General features: G+C 39.5%; 1 protein-coding gene across 1 annotated transcript in view; it reads right to left on the bottom strand.

The window, feature by feature from the left end:
* The window catches only part of LOC311290281 (uncharacterized protein), a 36676-nt gene extending 20519 nt beyond the window's left edge, over nucleotides 1-16157 (bottom strand). Inside the window, exons 1-6 of the mRNA XM_084408677.1 lie at nucleotides 15816-16157; nucleotides 11766-11918; nucleotides 9439-9587; nucleotides 6360-6500; nucleotides 3777-3877; nucleotides 3322-3387 (exon numbers count right to left, since the gene is read on the bottom strand). Of these exons, the coding sequence (XP_084264803.1) occupies nucleotides 3322-3387; nucleotides 3777-3877; nucleotides 6360-6500; nucleotides 9439-9587; nucleotides 11766-11918; nucleotides 15816-15989 (784 nt within the window). The 5' untranslated portion in view covers nucleotides 15990-16157. The remainder of the gene's footprint in view (nucleotides 1-3321; nucleotides 3388-3776; nucleotides 3878-6359; nucleotides 6501-9438; nucleotides 9588-11765; nucleotides 11919-15815) is intronic.
* Nucleotides 16158-22474: the final 6317 nt, after the last annotated feature.

Raw genomic sequence — 22474 nt, 5'->3', positions numbered from 1 at the left:
GAGATGAAATGTTATGACGCTATTTCGTCTTGTTTAGTCACATTATTATTATTATTATTATTATTTTGCAGTATTTCTGTTTCCCGTGTCTCACTTCAGGGGCTGCATCAGGGCGCACTGCGCAGACGACGTCACTTCCTCAAGCCCCACTAGCGGCATTATTTCGAAGATGCAGCTGCGGTGAGTTAACGTAAACGACAACAAACAAAGTTAAGTCTGACGCCCGTTTCACACATAGGGCCCGATTTTAACGATCTGAAACGCAAGTATCAAGCGCGAAACGCAAGTAACTTTGTGGCCGGGTCTTGGGCGCTGTTGCTATTATACCGGCGGGATAAATGACTCTTGCGCTCAACGCAAATCTAAAATGGGTTGGTCTGAAGTAGCTTCATTATTCATAGGTGTGGTTTGGGCGTAACGTGAAATAAACCAATCAGAGCGTCATCTCACATTCCCTTTAAGAGCAGACACGCTTATTCTATAGCGGATTCCTATTATAACGGTGGATTTGCCAGACGCGCGCCAGGAGCGGTTCACAGCCGAGGAGACCGACGTTCTCGTCAGGGCCGTAAAACACAGAGAAGTGACATTGGGGATGGAGAAACACACCCAAATTAACTTCGGTTAAACAGGCGTATGATAATTTGGGTAAATGTGTAAACTAGAAGTATGCTTTTATAATTATCTATCTATCTATCTATCTATCTATCTATCTATCTATCTATCTATCTATCGTAATGTATGATTTGCAAAAATGAAAACGGCTGCTTCTGTGTGAGAGAATCAAAGTGTATGCGCGTTGTGCACACGCTACATTGATTATGGCCAAGCATGCGCCCTTAAAATAGCATAAGAATAACATGTGCAACGCGCCACTGACTTTAAACTAGATTTTTTCAGTTAGTGGCGGAATTGTTTTCTAAACGTGCAAAATAGCATGAGGGAACGTTTGCGCCGGAACACGCCGCCTCTTTGCGCTGAACCGCCCCTGGGAGCGCAAGTGTATTTCTTAGTTAACCGACGTGCGTCTGTGGAGGGAAAAGTCCGCTGTGCGCGGGTGCAAAATAGGAATGATACATGCGTCGGTGTACAAAGTCAATTGCGCTGGGTGCAAGATAGGGCCCATACTCCGTGTGCAGTGCATATGCGGTGCAGGAGCAGCACTCGCTATAGTGCTTTCACATATGCTGCGTTTGCAGTGCGTAACTGATCCACGGCTGAACCACAAACACATACTCACTATTTTTATTTCAAATCCAGAAGTTATCAAATACTTTTATTTTAAAAAAGTTTTGTCACCATTACGATTCTGTTTGTACACACATACTCTTTAATGGTCGTAATTCACATTTAAGCACAATTTAAACAATGTATTCAATGCACTACTTCTATCTAGATTTATTAGCAAGTGGTAAAATATTTAGCCATATAGTTATATTAAAATGACAAATATTTTAAATTAAAACTTAAAATTGACAAAAACAACTGACTCTCATGCCTTTTCTTTTGCATTTAAATTAATACAGTAAATCTTGGATGTCAGAAAGAACTTGTTTTTCAACCTCCACGAATGAGACGAGTGTTACTTTTCTGTTCACTATTTTCGCTATTTTTCCATAGTGATACACTATATTGACTGGGTTAAATAGAATTGCATTTCTAAAAAGAGACTAAAATACAATTTTCATTGACTAAAACTAGACTAAGGGCGCTTTCACACTTGGTTCGATTGCCTGTTCCTAACCCGAGTTCGATTGCTCCCCCCCTGCCCCCGATGGACTTTTGTTCACATATTATTTGTATCCGAACCGCAGTATGCTTGTGTCATCAAGTTGCAGCTGGTGTGTAATCGTGTTGCTTGGTAACCGCTATGAATGAAAAGGCGTCAAAATGGATAGAATTGCTCGCTTCACATTTGTTCTTTTTTTTTTTTTAACCTTTGGTTTTGTTTTCAAAGAAAAGATCCAGAAAGAGAAACACATTTGTGTTTGTCTGCCGCAAAAGTACTAAAATCGTTCCAAAGACAGCGGGCTGTCCGCCGAAGACAATTTTTGCGGAGGCAGCCAGAAATCATCTCTCTGCTTGCAGTGCGTCAATCCCGCTTTTCATCAAGTTAAGTGTATACATGACGAGAATAATTCCTGTTAGTGATCCAGAGCGCGATCCATTTGGACGCCGACAAACTTTATTGCTGCGGATAAAACAATTAACCTCCGCAGAAGCATTCCAGAGGTACTCCGCGAGGAACAAAACATGTTCCAAACATAAAACAGGCTATAACCACCTGACCGTTAGTCCAATTGACTTGAAAATTGGTATGCAGTGTCTTGGTCCAAGGTGCCATGTATGTCTATGAGGACGTTGGCGTATCTCGAAAAACATGGCCGCCATCGACCAATGAAATTTGAGCACCTATTAGACAAGATTAACGGAGGCCAATCGGAACGAAACTCGATGGGCATGTTCGACTCATGGCCCTAGAGGTCTGTAAGAGTTTTGAAAGAAATCAGCCACTAGTTGGCGCTAATGAGTTTTATGGCTCTGTAATAACGTGGTGTAAAACTTAACAACTTTTGATGCTTTTGTGCTTAAAGTCCTTAAAGGCCTTAACTGCTTGAACCCCGATAAATGCTGCTTGCAGCTTTAATATTTCCTGTTTCTCCTCCACATTGTCTGTGGATGTGTTGTGTTGTCAAGGTGCTGTAACAGGAGTCCTAAGCGAGAATATTTGTTCAGGTGGTTTCAATAGGGCTGTTGTGCTGTTTAACCAAGATCCCACCAGAAACCAAGATCCCACCAGAGCTCTTAGTGATAACTCTGTGAATATGTGGAGACAGTTTAGTTTGGTTTTTGTTTTATTATTATTTTAAAGCTGTATGAATATGTTTATGTTTGGACATAGCTAAATAATCTAATATCTATGTGTGGCGAGCACGACGAGGTCGAGGGCCGTGGGAGGACGGCGCGAGGCCGGTGGCGTGATTGATAATGAGCGACACGTGCGCGACGCACCGGTCTCGCATCTCTCACGGAGGAGCGGAAGCATATAAAGGAGGAGCGACGACAGTGAAGAGCGAGAGAGGAACAGGCCTGTGTTTTAGTTGATGTTTTGTGTCTGTTTTGTGTGGCCAGCAGTCGTCCGTGAGGGGCTGCTGGCTTTTACTTTCATTTTGTATTTGGTTTATTTTTATCATTAAAATATGTTGAATGTTCGCCGGTTCCCGCCTCCTTCTTCACATAACAACATACCTCGTTACACTATGTTTCAGGCTTTATGAGGCTCCTGATATGTTTTTCTGAGGAAGAGAAAATTAGTAGTACCTTTGTTCTTTGCTTTCTCTTGCCTGGAAGACGTATTGCTCATTTGGGAGATCAACTCTGTCTCGCCTGAAAGGAGGAAACCAGTGAATGACATCACTTTGCACAAAATGAGGTTACTTTACACCCTTTACTCTCTACTAGTAAGTTGAGAAAAAAGAATGATGAGGAGATCATTCTAATAATTTAGTTACTTGACACATTCCATTGCATAACATGACACACTGCATGTATGTGTCCCACTCATGCAGAACTCTGAGGTTTAGAAAAACAGAGAAACCTTATCTTGAAGTCTTATCTTGATCTTTTTAAGACCAATTCACACTGCACCAACAGACGTCGTCCAATCGGACAATCACCAGAATATAGCCTTTCACTTCTCAGATATTCCACCACTGACGAAATACATCTGTACTATTGAATGAATTAGGTGAGAGTTGATAAACTCACATACACACCTGTGATGGATGTGGCCATTTTTCGGTTGTTTTCAGCCACAGGTCTCAGCAGCTCAATGGCACCGCCACATTGCAGCTCATTCCCATTGATGTAGAGCTCCCTAAAGGCGAGGATCAACCAATTAATGCATTTAGGGCTGACAAAGTAAGCCTACTTTATGAGACTGACTGATTAATTAAATGAAGAAAAAAAAAATTCAAACAGTCGATGCATTTACCTAATTTTACATTAAACTATAGACCCTGATATGTGTTCAATTTTAAAAATAGATGTCAGAAGTCTTTGTTCAATACACAGACAAGCCAGTCTCCTGTTTATCAGTAAATTATGATGAAAGGCCAATATAAACTAGTTTATATTTTTATTTTCTTAAGACAGAGTGATATTTATGATGAGACACTGTATATAACATCTATTTCCTTTTATTACAGACTGTCAGAGTGACTAGAGGAAATACCTGCATTCCCATTTTAAAAAGAAGCCAATTAAAGAGTTAATGCATCACTCTGTGATGCAAGATATTTCTTGAGCTATAAAACCCCCCAAACATGTCAACTCAATCTCTTCTTCATTCTCGGTTGATGAAATTGATTAGTTATGATACTCTATGCAGTTTTCATCTGAAAATAGCTTCAAATTAAGCCTTGTACAGTGCATTTTTTTCCCTCTGGAATCTGCAATTGTCCATGCCTGGAAAGCATTTTTATGAGCGTTTTTTTTTTTTTTTTTATGAACATTTCTTCTTTGGAACGTGCTGATTTACAAGCGGCTTGTTCTCCAAAAGGCATACCCAGGATGGCCAAGTGGTTTGAGATGACTTCCACATTTCTGCCGGACTGCAAATATCAACTTTGTGAACACACACATTCTGTATCCCTTTCATTTTGACCTCACTGGGACTGTTCTTAGGTGAGTACTGAAGCTCAATGTGGATACAGTTAGAAGGTCTACATGCCTTAGTGTGATGGATAGCATGGGTGGACATAATCAGTGCCCTTCCTGCCTCAGTATTGAACACCTCATGGAGATGCTGGATATGTTTGCATGAGCCGTGCAATTCTGCACTGCTATCAAGTAATGCTATGTATTTATATAGAACTTTATACAATAGATCGCTTCAAAGCAAGCAGCTTTACAGCAGCTTTTAATTAAACATGAGAAAACAAATGTCAGTGTCTCTTTCAATTATAATTGCAACTTCAATTTCTACTACAAAGCAGCTCTCCAGAGTGTTCATTTTTTACTTGCGGACGTCTGACCTCGATTGACTAAACAGAAGAAATTAACCGGAAAAGATTTCCATGTCAAAGAAAGCGGAGCCTCAGCGATGTCAGTGATGGGTGTTTACCAGTTGGAGTGAACTTTTCCAGAAAGTTTGCTTTGGCAAGCTGTTTTGAAACTTGATTTTGTTCGAAAAGACATCACACCAGTTTGTTGTTTGATTTTGCTTGAAGTATATTGGGGCCTTTAGTGTGACCTCCCATTCAAATCAAATCTGTTAGTGTAGCGCCAGCTTTACTGAACTTGAGGTGCAGGCTATGCGTGTCATTGCATCAACTACTTTGGTACTCTAGTGCAATCCAGGCACCAAGTTTGGTTAGCTCAATCTCCCTTGCCTGAGGTCTTTCAGAACGACTTGAGATGGCAGCTGCTAGTGCAAGGTTGAATCTTTGGACCAGTGTTACAAGAGACCCTGGACCAATGCATTTCAGTCTCATTTCAAGACTCATTTCCACAACAGTGCTTCTTGCCAGCGTTTGAGTTCTCACTTGTGGTCATTTCCCAATTTCATTCTTCTATCTCTTCTTCAGTCATTTCCTGTCTCTCTCCAAACATTGCAGAAATGCCAAAAATATATCTTAAAAATTATATTTGAGTGGACTACATGCAATGCTACATCATATTAACTATATCCCTGCCAGCATTTTTGAAAAAAGTTGCCTGCCAGCACCAGCATTTTTGATCATTTTTTATCATTTTCACAAACGTTTCACAGCCCCCAGAATATTTTGTTGTATGAATATCTGGACATGCATTTTATCAAAAGAAAGAACAGGCCCTCTGCTTTAAAACAAAACAAAACACTTGACAACACTTGAATGTGGGAAAGTTTCACTAAAAAAAGCAACATTTCAAGCAAAAAGCTGAGAAAAATCACGTTTTTGTCAAAGACTACATCTGGATCGGATTCAGAACGATGATAAAAACATAGATGGAGTAGATTGAGTCCATCAACACCTCCAAAGCTTCACAATCCTATATCTAGTCCTGGGTCAGCATTTAATTATTAGGCAGTTTTGATGTATATGCTGTTTAATGTTGATGATCGAGATTCTGTACTCGATCATAGTCATAGTGACTACACAAAAAGTCTGAAAATTCTATTGGGTTGTCAAAATAGCCTTTCTCCTACTGTAATTCCCAACCCCTGTGGCCCAGTAAGAAGTCATCAGCTGAAGCTCACATTCATGACTTAATATGTGATGAAATATTTCAGCAGAAGCTAATGGATCCCAGGAGTCACAGCAGAGAGTCACAGGTTAATGGGAAACATAAGAATCAGTGGTCATAACAGTACGTACCTCACAGAACTGTTGGTGAGAAGTGAAGCTAGCAGAGTTCCGCTCCATGAACCCAAACCACAATAACATAAACTCAAGGAACATATCTGACTGGTCCCCAAACCTCCACTCAGCAAACCTTTTAATCCCTCCTGTCCTACGCTGAGAGAGAAACATGCAACCAGAGAGGAGAGGTCATTATTAAACCTTTAAAAACACATTGAAGATGACTTATAAAAATATTGAAATAGGAAAAAATACATACTAAAACCATTGAAACAAAAGGCTAAAACATTTTCCAAAGAACTGTAACTCAATCAGTAGAATAGCATTGAAAGGTTCCATTCACACAGAACATGTTTTCGTGTTTAAAAACGTGGGACACAGGGTGGTGGAATGGGGGGGTATGCAAGGTCTAGAAACACGTTTTTCTGGCATGTCATGCGCGAGACGCTGCAAAAATCATAAGACATGAGCGTAACAGTCAAACACGTCCGTCTAGCACGTTTACCTAGAAAACCAATGAAAAAGTACAGCAGTTGAATGTAAGATAGATTTTTGCAGTAAAATATCCAAAAACCACTAGGCCAGTTTTATACATTTTGTTTAGTTGATGGATGTTTCCAACTATTTGTAAATCGTAAGACAATTGCGATTTTAACCAATGAACCAGGGCTGCGTTCCAGTCCAAAATTGTCATGCCCTTCACTCGCTAACTTCCCTCCGTCTCGTTCACTCGGATGTACGTCATTGCTTACGATGCACGAGTGCCCACTACTGGCGGAAATTGCAATGGGATGAATTGGAACATCCTAAGCCCTTGAGCTAAGCTATGGAGCTGATTTATTATGAAAAAAAAAAATTCCTTTAAGAATTTGTTTAATGAAGCAGCCAAATGTTTATAGGTGTGTTTGGGTTGTTTTAAATAAAAAAATATATAATTAATATATCATAGAATTGTCTGTTGTGGTTGTGATTAGACGAGATATGTGGTGACGTCACAATCGTACTGCATTGTGGGACATATAGGTGCCTGAAGTGTACATATGAAGTAGACTCGCTCCCTCTGTCAAAATCGAGGGAACGAGGGTCTGTCCCTCGTCCACTTCACGAAGTGGAACGCACTTTAAAATGGCGGCAGGGATTCCCCCGAGGGGAAGTGCTTAGGGAAGTTCGCAAGTGCGTGTCTAAAAGTGGACTGGAACGCAGCACGGGACGTGTGAGCAGGTGTGAGGGAGCCGCCAGTCAATGGCGTCATATCCGCGTTACCCTCGGTTTTCGCCATAGACAGTATATAAACTGGACACAGCGACCTCATAGGTTTCAACGGAGAAAAGTAAAGTCAAATAGAAGCTCTCACTTCCTGATGGCTGAGCGTACTGCGCAGACTCAAACTGAGCTTGACGACGTAGATGTGACGTGAGCAACCCGTCTGTCTTCTAGTAGCTGTGCCAAGAGAAATCTGAATCATTCCCTTCCGAAACTTGCAGAGACGGAGAGTGTGAGTAGGAGGTGTCCACGAGCTAGGAGCAGGAGAAACTTTTGCTAAGTATTCTGATGAATTATTTTGTCATTTTGCCTCCACGTCCCCCCGATTGCCCGCGAGCTTCTCCTCCCGTCCATACGGTAATCTCTCTACTGTGCGACAGAGAGTCACGTGGTTATGACGCAATCGTTAGCCTATTTTTACAAAAACTGCATCTACGGGGCCATAACGTAAGATACAAGGTAATGGAGCCTTTTATACATTTTCATGTTTCTTTAGAAATAAATAATGGACAAATGGAGTCTTTAAACGCCTCAGATGTAAAGTTATTCGCTGTCAAAGTGACGCCAAAATGAATGGGAGTCAATGGAATGCTAACAGCAGGTGGGGGTCCGCTAATCAATGGCGGCGCCCGGGGAAGCTTCAATGTTTTCCGAAACACTGCCCCCCTGGTTTCCGCTCGTACTGCCATAGTAACCATGGCGACAGACGTGGACAACTGGGTTACGCCTAGCGGCACGCTCATGCTATTATTGCTTTGTTTAAACATTATGGGCCATGGCAAGATGACTTTGGGACAAAAGGAGAATTAAAACGAGGATCAATATCAGCGTGGCGTTTTCGAGATGTCGAGAGCTCCACGTCCGAGACTAACTTCGACTTGACAGAGAGTGGCGTCTCTGTCAAGAGTGTTGCATGTAAGTTACTTTATTAGACAGGTGAGCAAATGGGACGCACCAATAGGGTGGTTCTCAAACGGAAGGCTGCATTCTAGTGAGGCTGCGTCCTTCCTAGTCTAGTACTTCAAAGGCTTGTAGACTAGAGTATTATTCAACATTAAACAATAGAATGAGACGGTCTAGTATGTGTTAAATGTCATAATTAAATGTACTATGTCATAAATGTTTCTGGCAGCTGCGCAAAATTACGGCGCGAAATTACTATTAAAATGATCATTTGAAAAATACTTTATATTAAAAAGCTTTATATTAACTGACTTTCTATTAAGGCTGTACAAGTTATTACAACCAGCTGATTCACTTTCTGATAATTCTTTTTTGGAAATTTGGAATGTGTAGAAAGGATTGGAGGTGATTGGAGGATGCGATGGATATACTTGATGCATCCTTCAAAATAAGCCAAATGAAGGAATGCGGAATAAAGGAATGCCTTCAAATGATACTTAAAATTGAGATGGCCTCAAATAGGGCGCTATTTGAGGGGACGGCCATTTGTAATAGTGTCCGAAACCATAGTGGACGTTATTGAGTGCACTCATTCAATCCCACATTACACCGCAATAACGAGTGTACAACCGATGTACTCTCAACAGCTGTCGGAATTTGCTCACTCATTTTCATTCACTCCTTCAAGTAAACAGTATTAGTGGACTAACGTAGGGAATAGTGAATGAGGGTTTAGGGGGTGATTTCGGGTTCAGCCAAGCACTCAGCACCCATAAGATTTTTCAGGTGTGTTTATTAGAGATGAAGATAAACTCTGACCCTCCAGGATCTAAGTTGCCCATCTCTGATGTACACTGTGATTGGCAAACTGGAATGACAAAGTACATTTGAGGACATTCACACAAAACACAATCAGATGTCCTCTCACCATGTGTAGTCCAGGCAGAGTGTGGTGAGGTAGCTGATGCCTGAAGCCTTGCCCAATCTTTCCAGAGACCATTCAGTCAGTTTGCAATCAAGCAGCTCCAGTGAGCTGAAGGGATAAACTGTCCTCCCCCTTTTCTCCAAAAGAAGACACTGTCAGAACAAACAGCTGGGTTGGTGAAATGCACAATTTTCCATGTCGTAAATTTACAATCATGGATTTTACAATTACTATTATGTCGCGCACACACTGTCAACTCGACGTTACAACAATGCCCCGACAACCACCCATAACACTTTAGCATTGTGATAGTGAGTTTTGCACAGGCAGACAACACTCACTTTTTCTTCAGAATATACAAATGTGGTCAATTTAATCTGTGCTACTTTGTTTCATACTTCTTTTAATATACAACTGATTATTATACAACAGAAAGACCACATAATAGCACAATTTCCACCACAGTCCAAGAGATTAAAGGCTGGTTTGTGCACTCACAAACACTGCTAAGCAGCTGGGAAGATGTCACTCAAACTGGTTTACTAAAATAAATAGCTTAGTATTACAGAGATCAAAGCTGCAGTTCTTGACAAAGCGGCTGTGTGTAATCTCTTTCTAACTGTGAGAAAGAGTAATTCCATTGAGATGTCATTCTTACCCTACATATAAAGCTCCCCTTGAACATCATTCCATAGGTTAGTGATGATCTACAGCAGAAATAAATCTCCCAGAATCTCATCAACATCTTAAAAATAAGGACGTCTTATAGAAGCACTTATTGTTATAACCGTCTGACCGGCACATATAATCTGTGTATGTGCCAAATGTATATGTCAGGGTTGTCCTAACAGCATTTAAGTGCAGAACTTCAATTGCATGCTTCTCCACCATATTGTTTTCCTTACATTCTTTGTCTGCAGGTCTGGAAAAATATGGCAGTGATTTTCGCAGCATCAAAGCTGTTCTGGAAGTAAATCTCACCCTTTAATAGAACAGATTTTTCCGATTTATATGAGTTAAAGTGTGAACATGCTGCCCCTGGAAGGGAATGAAAATGGGTGTGGACCACAGGATAATAAAGGTCTAAGTAGCCGTAATATGAAAACATGAAAACATCTAAACTAAGTCTTCAAGTCCCAAGTTGGAACTCAAAATCTACAGGACAATGACGCAGCCTGATCTACATTATATGCTAGGCTATTTCAGGCCCAAAACAAGGATGAAAAATTGTATGACAATGCATGTTGGCTTCAAACTAAGTGTTTGTTGATAGGACTACATACTGTATCAGTTCTGAATGAATTTTTTTTTTTATAGTTTATGATGTGTTGTAATCTCTCAGGTTTCTTTCAAGTTCCTACAGAAGTTACAAGTCTTATATTGCTCGAAAAATAATCAAAAGTTTTGGCAGTAGCCGTGTAAATCCCCTGATTTTAATTAGGCTTTCACGGGGTTAACAGCCTGCCATAGCCTCAGAGGTATTGTGGTTCTTGTTGAAAACACAAGCCAGTAGTTGGCTGCCAAAGGCCTCTAAAACTAGAAAAGCCCCACCATAATGATAATAAGGCCTGTTTTCTTCATCCAAAAGAGAACAGATGTGTCACTAAAACAAAACAACAGTTAACAATGTCAGATGCTTCTAGTTTATGCAAAATTTCAATCAAACATGGCAATTTGGTGTGTGGAACACAAAAGGAGACATTTTAAATAATATACTGATTTCTCTTTGCCATGCAGTTGCAATGAAAGGGCACTGGAGCTTTCAAGCTTGAAAAGGAATGCCATAGCATCACAAAAGTATCATGAAAGTGATACGACTTATATTTAATTCTGTTTAATTTTTCATTGCGAATGTTTCATTTTTCACTTCGATAATGATGTGGAAATGCACGGACGAAAAGAATGTGATTAATGGAAAGGGAGAGAGAGTAAGCAGGTACATTTAACACGCAAAGCCAAAATGTTTTGCAACAAAATGCAGAGATGACAGAAAACATTCAGAGTTCTGGAACCTGAAATTGTTGTGTAATTCAAAATTCTTTCCAGAGCTAGCTAAACTGATCTGGTGTTAAGATAAAATGTTAACAGGTATGACTCATTACCATTTACTGCTGAAATAAAAGACTCATATCTTACTGTGAGTGATGTGACCAAACAAGCATTTGTTTGTTAGCACAGAAAGGTTTGGTTTGAATTCCAGCAGGTTTGGCTTCCCTGGAGGACTCTTTCCCTCTCTTGTGTTGTGGAACAAGCATCCAACAAGACTAAATGATTTCCATAACTGCCAATCACAAAACTAGGATCTACAGTATAGTGTGATCAGTGCTCACCAGCTCAACTATATCTTTTTGCTTGAGAGACAGACTCCAGATGTGGAATTCTTGTGCATGTGTGTAACGCTCATTTCGTATAGCCATTAACAGAGGCTGAAGGCTGGGCGGAATAGCGTCTAAGGGCCTGCAATCTGGAAATGACAGCGTTATCTACAGGGAAGGGAGAGGAACAAACAGAAACAGTGAGTGAGAAGGAGATGCATGCAGTAGACATTTTTAACAAAACATTAATGTAAAGGAAGTCTGGGAACACATTTTGCAAGAGAGCGAAGCTCATATTTTTTTATTACCCTCACCATGTCCCTTTAGGGGCTCCGCAGCCTTTGTCTTTTTTTTTTTTTTTTTTTCTTTTTTGCATTGTGACATACTAAGACGCCTGAACTGAATTCCACCAAAAATTATTTTGACTGTAACGCACAAAAAGCAATGTAAAGTAAAACTGTCAGAGCCCGAGCACATGGCTCTGTCTTTGTTTGTGTTGGCCATGTGCTCCTCTTGTCCCGCCCCCTTGTTTGTCTAGTCCTTGCTCACCTGATCCTCATGTGCTCTGGTCCCTTTATATTGTGCCTCTTTCTCTCATGTCTTCGCTGGTTTGTTTTGTGTGCTTTGTGGTATATTCCTGTTTGCTTGCCTGAGCGTATGGTTAAACCTAGTTCTTGTCGTGAATTTGATCGTTTCTAGCTCTAGTGTATGTAAGGCGGGTGCCAGCAAGTCTGGGCTACCCCTCGAGAAAACAAAAGGCTCTCATGAGAATTAACGTTTGAACTCTCTCTTGCATATGTAACAGCAACATCTGAGACGCAGCACACAGTGCAGCAGCTCACACCTCACTTTTACAGTCTCGTCATCTCCCCCTTCTCCCCCTCTTCTCCTCCTCACTTAAAGCTCACTAAAAACCTATGCAATGTTAAGCGTGTACAAAAGAGTAACTATACATGTTTGGTATCATTTAAAGGTGTTCCCTCCCCCAGATTCTCCACTACCTCCTGTATGTAAATAAGTATTCTTCTACAGGTATCAAGAATCCGTTCAATTACAAATTCTGATCCCACAGAAGTGAACCCCTCAATAGAGCTGGTAAGTCCCGCCCATCCGTAAAACCCCACTGGACCTCTAGGTTGAAAAATCGTCAATGCAAGTGAATGTGAGAAAATAATAATTTTCTGGTCCCGTTTGAATTGTGCCATGAATGTGAACATATGTTGTCTGTGAATTTTTTATATAATTTTTCATGTTACGAGTTTGACAGTATATTGTACGATTCTTTGGCTAGCAGTTGTGGAAAAGACATAACGAGAAAGACTACATGTCGCGAGACTAGGCCTATGTGACGTCACCCCATAACACATTTTCCCAAAGTGCTCTCACACAAAGTCTAACCGTATCAAACTTCTACCCGCTAAATTGTAGCATTCTTCACACGAAAAATTATATAAAATATTCACAGACAACATATGTTCACATTCATGACAAAATTCAAACAGGACCAGAAAATAATTATTTTCTCACATTCACTTGCATTGACGATTTTTCAACCTAGAGGTCCAGTGGGGTTAGCGGAAGGGGCGGGACCTACCAGCTCTATAGGGGACCAAAATCTAATTATGATGACAGACACCACCATTTGGTAAGCATATTGAATTATGTGAGTTTATAAGGAAAATTGGCAAAAGGTTTGAGGAGTCTGTAGGTAGACTTCACACACGATCGCTGTGTGTAGTTTTCGTTGCCAGGTATATTTCTATAATTCCTTGATTGCCGAATTGTTGTATTTTATTATATTTGATTATATTTGATTGACCGATGATTTTATGAATTGGATTTTGAATTATTGTTCTATTACCTGGTCAATAAATTGTAAACATTTGATTTTATTCTGACTGACTCTGAAATTGTTTTCCCAAGTAGATTAAACGGATTGGTATGTTAATGCAAGTTTTTTTATTTATTTTTTTATTTAGCTTTTCATAAACAGGGAAACATTAAAAACAATCACCATATGTTCTACGATAAGTGTCAAAAACAAAGCCTCCCCCCAGCCCTCAAACGTAGATAAATTCTATAAGTACAAGTCCTACAATGTGACAGACTGCTCAAATATAGTAAATATATGAACATATAAGTATGAGGAAAGTAAAATAAACAAAAATGAATGAATAAAATTACTTTGTTAATGCAAAGTACTAATATATACATGCTTATACATATTGTACATATATACACACATATATTAAATAAAATATAATAAAATATATATACTTACATAATTATACATCAGTGAGCATAACCTACATTTACACACCCCGTATACATTACCTACTCAAACACATTTATACTTAAATATACCTGAATGGCATCCCATATTTGCATACATTCAGTAACCTCACATACCTCTATATTCATACCCGCAATGAAAAAAAACTTAGTTTGTTACCGCAAGTTTTGCGTCAGATTAGTGACGACTAATATTTGACACCAATTCAAATGTACCTGGTTTGCAAAGACAAGAAGTGAATTTCCGTTTTAGAACAGCAAATGCTGCTTGACCAATCTAAATGTGGGTGTGTCTTACCTCTGTTTTAATTTAAAGGTTCTCTAAGCGATGTTGGGTGACGTCAAAGTCACCCAAAGTCACTTCTTGTTGACGTTCAAAGTATTGTCAAACATAACAGAGGCTAGCTCGACCCTCTCTCCTCCTCATCCCATCCCGTCCCCTCCCCCTCCCTTCCGTGCTTCCTGGCAGTATCACTGTTCCAATATTAAAGAATGCAAACAGTTCTGTAACTTCAATACAAATAAGATGTATAACATAAAAGCATTCATTAAAGGTATAGCGGAGGATTTTCTTTTTCCGGGTGGATCATCAAGACTATTGGTCCTCCTAAGTGTCAATCATTCTGGTGATATGTTTACGTAAGGCCGTCGTACGTGCTCGTGCACACGATTCACACGATGGCGTGCGCTCAAAACACAGGTTGGGCTTCCCACTGATGCCTCAGTCGCGAAGTTTCTACTTGACAGGTAAAGTTTGGCATGCTATTTGGAGAAATCCATTTAAAATCACTGCTAGTAAAAGTTAATGTAAGCTATGATTAGCTCGTGCATGCTCTCTCGTTTAATAGGCGTTCCCTCTCGGGAGCAGGTAGAGTTGTGCGCAAGAGAGTATGTGCGTTTTTTCAAAAAGTGGAGAGGGCGGTTCTTTTCTAAAATTCGGGAAAATCCTCCGCTATCCCTTTAATTGCAATACTACTTTTGTATATACAGGTTATCATGTAAATGTGGATGCTTTTATGTAGGCCGGACCAAGAGACGTCTCAAAGATAGAATATCGGAGCATAAAAATGCCGTTAGAAAAGCTAATTTGGATTATCCTATGGCAAAACACTTCCAAAATATGAACAATAGCAATCCAGAAGGCCTAATGGTTGACGGTTTAGAAATGATCAAAAAGAATATCGGGGATGGTGACCGATTAAAATTACTTTTACAGAGAGAAATATTCTGATTTACATGCCACAGTGTACCCTGGGTTGAATGACGATTTCAGTCCTTTTTTTGTGATCATTCTTTTTGTATTCAATTGTTTTTGGATTTAATTCGCAATGTGGCCACCTAGTGGACTCCCTTTGTATGTGTATTACTTTGGCATGCTTCATGTGAAAACTCTCAGGTGTTTCTAATTAGCACACACAAAAGGGAAATTGTTTGTTTGGAAAGCACCCCCTGAAGAAGGCTGTTTGCGCCGCTACGCGTGGTGTTTTTATTTTATTTTCTATTGTGAAATAGCCAGTAAAATAAAGGCTTTTTAAATAATTTTGAAGAAGAGTGCCTTAGATTTTCTCTTTTTCACATTTATTTGAATTCCCGACGCCAAAGAGCACCTTCAAACATCTGACTGAACTCCCTGAGCACTTTTTTGTCTTCATTTTTGCAGTGTTTCGTCAGCAGAACAATATAAAAACACATTAAATACCAGTACAAAGATGTAACGTTAGGCCTTAATCAAAGATTTTCAAAGTTTATTAACCGTTTCCCTTCGTAAAATACCTTTTTGAGATGTTGCTGTTTGTCGATGTGGTGAAGGATGTCCTGTTTGAGCACTGCACTGGGACAGCTGTCATTCTGCATGCAGAGATGCTCATATCTTCTCCAGAGCGCGCGGAGCTGCAGCACCACTGCATCATCGACGGCGCTCGACACTCTAGACTGCGCCTTTCGCATTATGATTAGGAAATGTATTTATTCAAAGCATTTAATGTGTCAAAGTTAATGTCAAAGTTTTTCCAACGAGTTAAACGCATTCAAACACATTTATCGGCAGGTTATCAACTTTGTTTTGGAACGTGTCAGCGTTCTCCAGAGCGCTCTGTCTGTTGCCGTAGCAACAGCAAAGCCAAACAACACTGATCCTCCCTCTTTTCCTACCCCTCACAATTCACCAATTTAGAACAATAGGTAGTCTAGGCCTACATTTTATTTAGGAACAAGTCACTTTTTATAAGAGATTGGTGGGAAATAGCCTATGTATCTGGTCTGTTGTTCATTTTCTATATGAGGAAGGTAATTTTATGAATCACAGGATTTTCTGTGAAAAGTGTACTTTTCAATGTGATTATAAGCTTAATCATAAGGTTTTGAATTGTACTCCAAAGGCCTTTGCTCTCTTGGTTAGAAATGCAGTGCCCAATGTTACTGAAGCTCTTCATCTACCATCTTTAAAAATAAATGGACTGGATTTGAGTAGTTTTCCAAACTTTATTAACCCAAGATAAATTTCCAAATCATGTGACTCAAATTTTTCCCAGGAGCTATATTAATTGATTTAAAACTATGTATCTTTCCTTTCCTATACCTCCCAAAGCTAAGGAACTTTAAAACGTTTAACGATATCTACCCGTCCAACTTCTTAGATAGGCCTAGATCTGAGCAGAACCTTTTGGTTTGACATGTACGAATGGCTTAAAATTACAATTCATTTGATTTCTTAATTTTTCGAAAAATGACATTACTTTTGGTATAATAATGAAAGGTGTACACATTCAATTTATACTGAAAAATAAATGTAAGTGCCTTAAAACAAAGCCATTATTTTCTGTTTTTCAGAATGAATTTTGGATTTAGGACTGTAAATCATTCTGAATTTTAAAATCGAAAAGTGGAAGAAGATTACATGGTTTATTGAAGAAATATAAACTATTAGAAGACCCGGATGTATAATTTCTTATTATTTTTGTTTAATTTCTACAGAGTTGTGCTCTGTAATTTTTTTTTTTTTTTTTAAGATCCTCCCTCTCGCAAAATACCGTTTACAGTCACGCTGTATATGACTTTCTTCTTTCAGTAAAACACAATCGGTGTTATATTAAAAAATATCCTGAGTTGACCCCTTATTAAATATGTTCAATGACTCATTCGTAAAAGGTCGTCTACCACAGTCCCTGAGAGAGGCAAATATATCTTTAATTTTGAAAAAAAGGTAAGTGTAACCGTATGCTTCTGTCTGCGTTGTGTTGTGGATTAAGTGCAAAAGAAGACAGGAGAGCGCCGGATTGGGTCTGCATAAGAGAATATATTTTTATAAACAGGCCGTCACGCCAGCTTCAGCTCGATCACAGTGACACTCAGTTCGGGAGAAAGGCAGAAAAGCAATGGAAAAGAAAAAGCAAAGAAAACAAAAGCACAGAGACGGAGAAAACGCAGTAACTCCATACACTTAAACATGAAAACCGATCATATAAACTTAAACACAAAAATAGGGTTTGTCAATGCATACCTGCATAAGAGAATATATTTTTATAAACAGGCCGTCACGCCAGCTTCAGCTCGATCACAGTGACACTGCCAAACAAAAAATAACATTCCCAAATATTGTATACCTATCTTACATCTGTAAATAAAATAAATAAAGACAACTTAAACATCGTGTGTGTGACTTATTTTCAACCAATGCTAACAACTAATCGGTAGCATGGAATACAGCATACCTCAGTTCGGGAGAAAGGCAGAAAAGACCGCTCAATGATCAATACAGCGGATATAGCTGCCTGGACCGAACCACTTTGTTGTAAAGAGGAGGGGGGAAACGGTCGAACCATCACCTCTTTACAGACCCTTTTTAATGAATTTAATGAATATAAACAATTGTGTAAATAATAGTAGAACATCCTTAAATGAATAATAACAGAAAAATCTTGTGAAATAAATAAAACCATTTTAACCTCGTTACACTCACCCCCACTGATTTCACTAGATTTTACGTAACATCATGAAAAGAGTAATACATCAAAAAGAAACAAAAGAAAATAACAAAAAAATTCATGCCCAAAACACTCGACTCTACAGTTCGAGGACTCAGCAATCAGGTGTAACCCTCAAACATGAAGACTGAAGAAAGTCTACCAACATTATTGCTGTCCACAGAAGGACTAGGAAAGACAAAGGTTAGCTACTCCTTTACCTAACCATAGGAAGACATGCCATATACACATCTTATCGACAGATTACATCCAAGATTGCATAATTGTCTATTTTAATAGACTACACACAAATGTGCATTATTCCTTTTTTTCAAGGACACTTAAAGTGTGAAAAAAAACAAAAAAACAAAAAAAAAACAATAATAACAACACAAGAACTCTGTATCAACTCATTTCGTTTTCTCCAAACAAGGTCGACAAAACAAATAGGTTATATGTAAGCTGTGTCCCAATGTTGAAGGCTGCATCCTTCGAAGGACGCAGACTTCAAGGATGCAGCCTATGCGTCCTCTGAAGGACGCACCATGTAGCCTTCCTAGGATTTCCTAATTGTGCAACCAGGTGTTCCCGATCACCGCTCCTGGCGCCAAGCAACGGTGCGAGAGGACAGCTGCTTTCCTGATCATTCATTTTTATAACTGAGTAAACAGCTATGGAGCCAGAATTGACTATTGTCATTTTTATGTTTTATATTTTACTGGAGGTCATGGTGTGCACCGGCGCTGCCGGATCATGTATTTTCGGTTTAGCCCTGTTTGAATACAAAACCCAATTTAATATAAAAAGTCCAGTATTTCTCGCGCTTGTCATCTGCAGCTGTCACGGTTGCCAGGCGACAAGAACAATCCTTCGTAGGCTAGACCGGTCCGAGCACTTCAGATGCGCCCTTTGATATGGGACGCTGCTGTAGTTAGCAACAATTTGTTAATATTGTGACAATAAGCCTACATTTTGTTACTTTAATTTTCGGAACTGCATATTTCGTTAAGTATTCACTTACAAATGTGAAGTAACCTGAAGTACTTTTTTCCCTCACATCACAATATGATTACATTACACTACACAAAAGTATATAATGTAACAACCAGATATTACTGTATATTGAAAATATACAGAAGTAAAATGCAACATAGCCTACGCAGTAATGCAGTAGTAGCCTAATATAAATGCAGTAGTTATTAAAAGTACTTTTTTCAGGAAGCCGTCGATTGAATCAGCCCTGCAAACCTGTTGGTAGACAATTTAGTGGATAGTGGAAATATGCACTTTAACACTCTGGAGACCATCCCAGATGATGTCCCACCAGCAGGAGGCATTACCAGGGGCAGCCCATCCCGGTCCAGCAGCTCAGCTCAATTAGAGTCTACATCATTTTTTTCTTATTTTATGTATTGTAAAATTAAATGTTTATGTTGATTTTGATATGTTAACGTATTTTGTAAATAGTTGGAAAAAGTACTTTTATTTGAAAAAATAAAAAGGTATAGAATTTGTTTCATGCAGAAAGTATTACTGTCATTACAAAAATAAACAATGTCCAGAACAATTCATTCTCTTTTATTTACACAATTAAAGTTGCATAAAAATAAATTTACATAATTTTTCTTTTAAAAAATAAAAGTGAAAAAAGTTAAACAAGAATATGTAGAAAATATATATATTTTTCAATCATTCTCTCAAGAAGAGAAAACAGCCTGTCCATCCTCTCCCTTCTTTCCTGTGCACTCCTCGCCTCTGCCTCCCTCTGTAGTTGCATTTCTTCTCTGATCAAGTCCAAAAACTCGTCCTGTCTCGCCGCCTTTGTGCTGCTGCTGCCCCTGGCTCCTCCTCACCGTGGGCACCCACTGCTGAACTCGGCCCTGGTGTGTCCTCAGGGATTGAAGCGATGAGGACAGGGGGGTTGGTGCAATGCCTCTGTCCCAACACCTCATCCATGAGGACAAACCAGGGCCAAGCTTCAGCAGTGGGTTTCCCACTCACACCCTCTCCTGTCCCAGGACACTTGCAATCCTAAAGGCAGAGCAAATGAACCATGGCTTGATAACAACAACAGGACAATACATTTCAGCAAAGATGTGTGTATTACTTTTCTTTATAAATATATATATATAGACCCATTTTTTCCTGAATTGTTCTAAAAAAGCAGAAAAGGGTACTTAACACAGAGGAGCAATTTAAGTGCATTGTTAACACTGCAAAATATGACACATCAAGACATGCATACAAAATACTTAAGAAATCATATTTCTGTATACTAAAATTTGGTTAAAACCACATACCTTGCATGACAGCTACAAAAACACATAAAAGTGAAACCCCATTGCCTTATCTACTGCTTTTCTTATTGTTTTGGGCTTTATTGGGTGAGTGATAGCCTATTTCTTATAATACACAAGTGAAAATATTACAAATAGGTCGTTAAACTAATAACGTTATTACCACAAGTTTTGCCTAAAACTACCTGATAAATGAAGCCACGCAATGGTGACGAAGGAGTTAAGAAGAAGTTTATAAGAAAATTTAACTCTGGTTTCGCTAGCTATTTGAGTAAATGAAAACATAATACTTACATTTAAATGTGAATTTGCTGTCCACCACCGATCTCTAGTCTCGGCCGCCTTTAAAAATAAATAAATAAATGCTGTCTTCAACGGCGCGCAATGACTTATGGGGTAGAATAGGCCGCTAAGTGTCCATTTATGTATCCTTCTTTTCACGGGGAAACGAAGGGTGCATTTGGCGTCGCTTTTGAATCAGGGAAGCCTTCGTCGCGGCGCGATGACGCAACCGGCCTTCGAATACGGCCTTCGAAGGATGGAGAATTGAATTGGGACAGCCTTCATCGAGCCGCGGTGACGCAATCGGCCTTCAAATGCGACCTTCCAAGGATGCAGCCTTTGAATTGGGACGTCCTTCGTTGCGCCGCGGTGACGCAATCGGCCTTCAAATGCGGCCATCCGGCCTTCAAATCCGGCCTTCGAAGGACGCAGCCTTCACTTTGGGACACAGCTGTAGTCTGAATGAGCCTATTTAACGGCTTAACTAGTCTTTATGAGCCTATTTAACGGCTTTACTAGTCTTAACAGACTATACACTACTACATATTAACCCTCTTAAACAAAATAGAAAACAGAAAAGAATAGACATAGTCTGAATGAGCCTATTTAACGGCTATACCAGTCTGAATGAGCCTATTTAACGGCTATACCAGTCTTAACAGACTGTACACTATTATATATTAACCCTCTTAAACAAAATAGAAAACAGAAAATGTATCAATAGAAATCCTAACAACAACAGAACAAAAACAAAAAAATATATACAAGAATAAGTAAGTAACCATCTACCAATCACTCATAGTATCATTTTCTTTTACCCAAAAAGATTCTTAACAAATTGACTAGACATAGTCTGAATGAGCCTATTTAACGGCTTTACAAGTCTGCCATGTCTAGTACGATAACCCTCACTCTGATCAGGCCTTTCCACTGACAACTCCTTTCCAAAGGTAGATGGTTGTACAGAAGGGGAAGGCTCATTAACCAAGCTTTCTTCGTGAACTGCCTCAATCTCAGTGACATTCTCCTCACTAAAATTGACACCCGGTGCCAAATCATCCTGATTCCCATTCCTTAATTCAGAGAGGTCACAACCGCGTTTATCATCGCCCACATGGAAGTCAACACCAGTAACCGTAACATCACACTCACTGGTAGCAGATGTTACCAACTCCCTCTCAACTTCTACAACATCACCTTCGTGAACAGTTTCCTCACACATCACATTCTGCTCATCCAATTCATCTCTGTATGCTACAGAACCACCAGAGCTGCTAGAGAGGTCAGCAACCCACTGAGTAGTCCTTTCTTCTGCAAGCTGCTCAAAACTAGAGTCCTCAGGTTCATCACCACTCACACTGGATAACTGTTCCTCGACAGCATCTGCATCAAGCAAAGGCACAAAGTCAACCGTCATAATCAGATTCCTATGAACAGTTTTAACAACACCCGAAGGGCTTCTGAGTTTGTACGTGTTCATCGAGGGATTTTTGTCAATCACAACATAAACTGTACTCTCCCAACGATCTGCCAGTTTCTTTTTACCTCTTTCGCCTTTGTTGGCTAGTAAAACTCTTTGCCCAATGTCAACTGACTGTCCTTTACTCCTTTTGTTATACATTTCTGCTTGTTTGTGTTGTTGTTTTTCTGAATGTGACTGTGCAAGTTTCATTGCTTCACAAAGGTCTCGCTTGAGTGACTGCACATACTTATCAATGTCAACTGTTTCTCCACTCAAAAGTACAGGTTCAAACATCAGGTCAACGGGTAGTCTCGGAGTACGGCCGTACATGAGAAAGAAAGGTGAAAAACCCGTAGTTTCATGAACTGTACAATTATATGCAAAAGTCAAGGTGTTCAACATTTGCGGCCATCTGACTTTAGATCTGGG

Source organism: Rutilus rutilus, assembly GCF_951802725.1.
Source record: "Rutilus rutilus genome assembly, chromosome: 5".
Taxonomy (NCBI): domain Eukaryota; kingdom Metazoa; phylum Chordata; class Actinopteri; order Cypriniformes; family Leuciscidae; genus Rutilus; species Rutilus rutilus.
The sequence above is the reverse complement of the archived record's forward strand: the minus strand, read 5'-3'. Positions and strand labels throughout refer to the sequence as shown.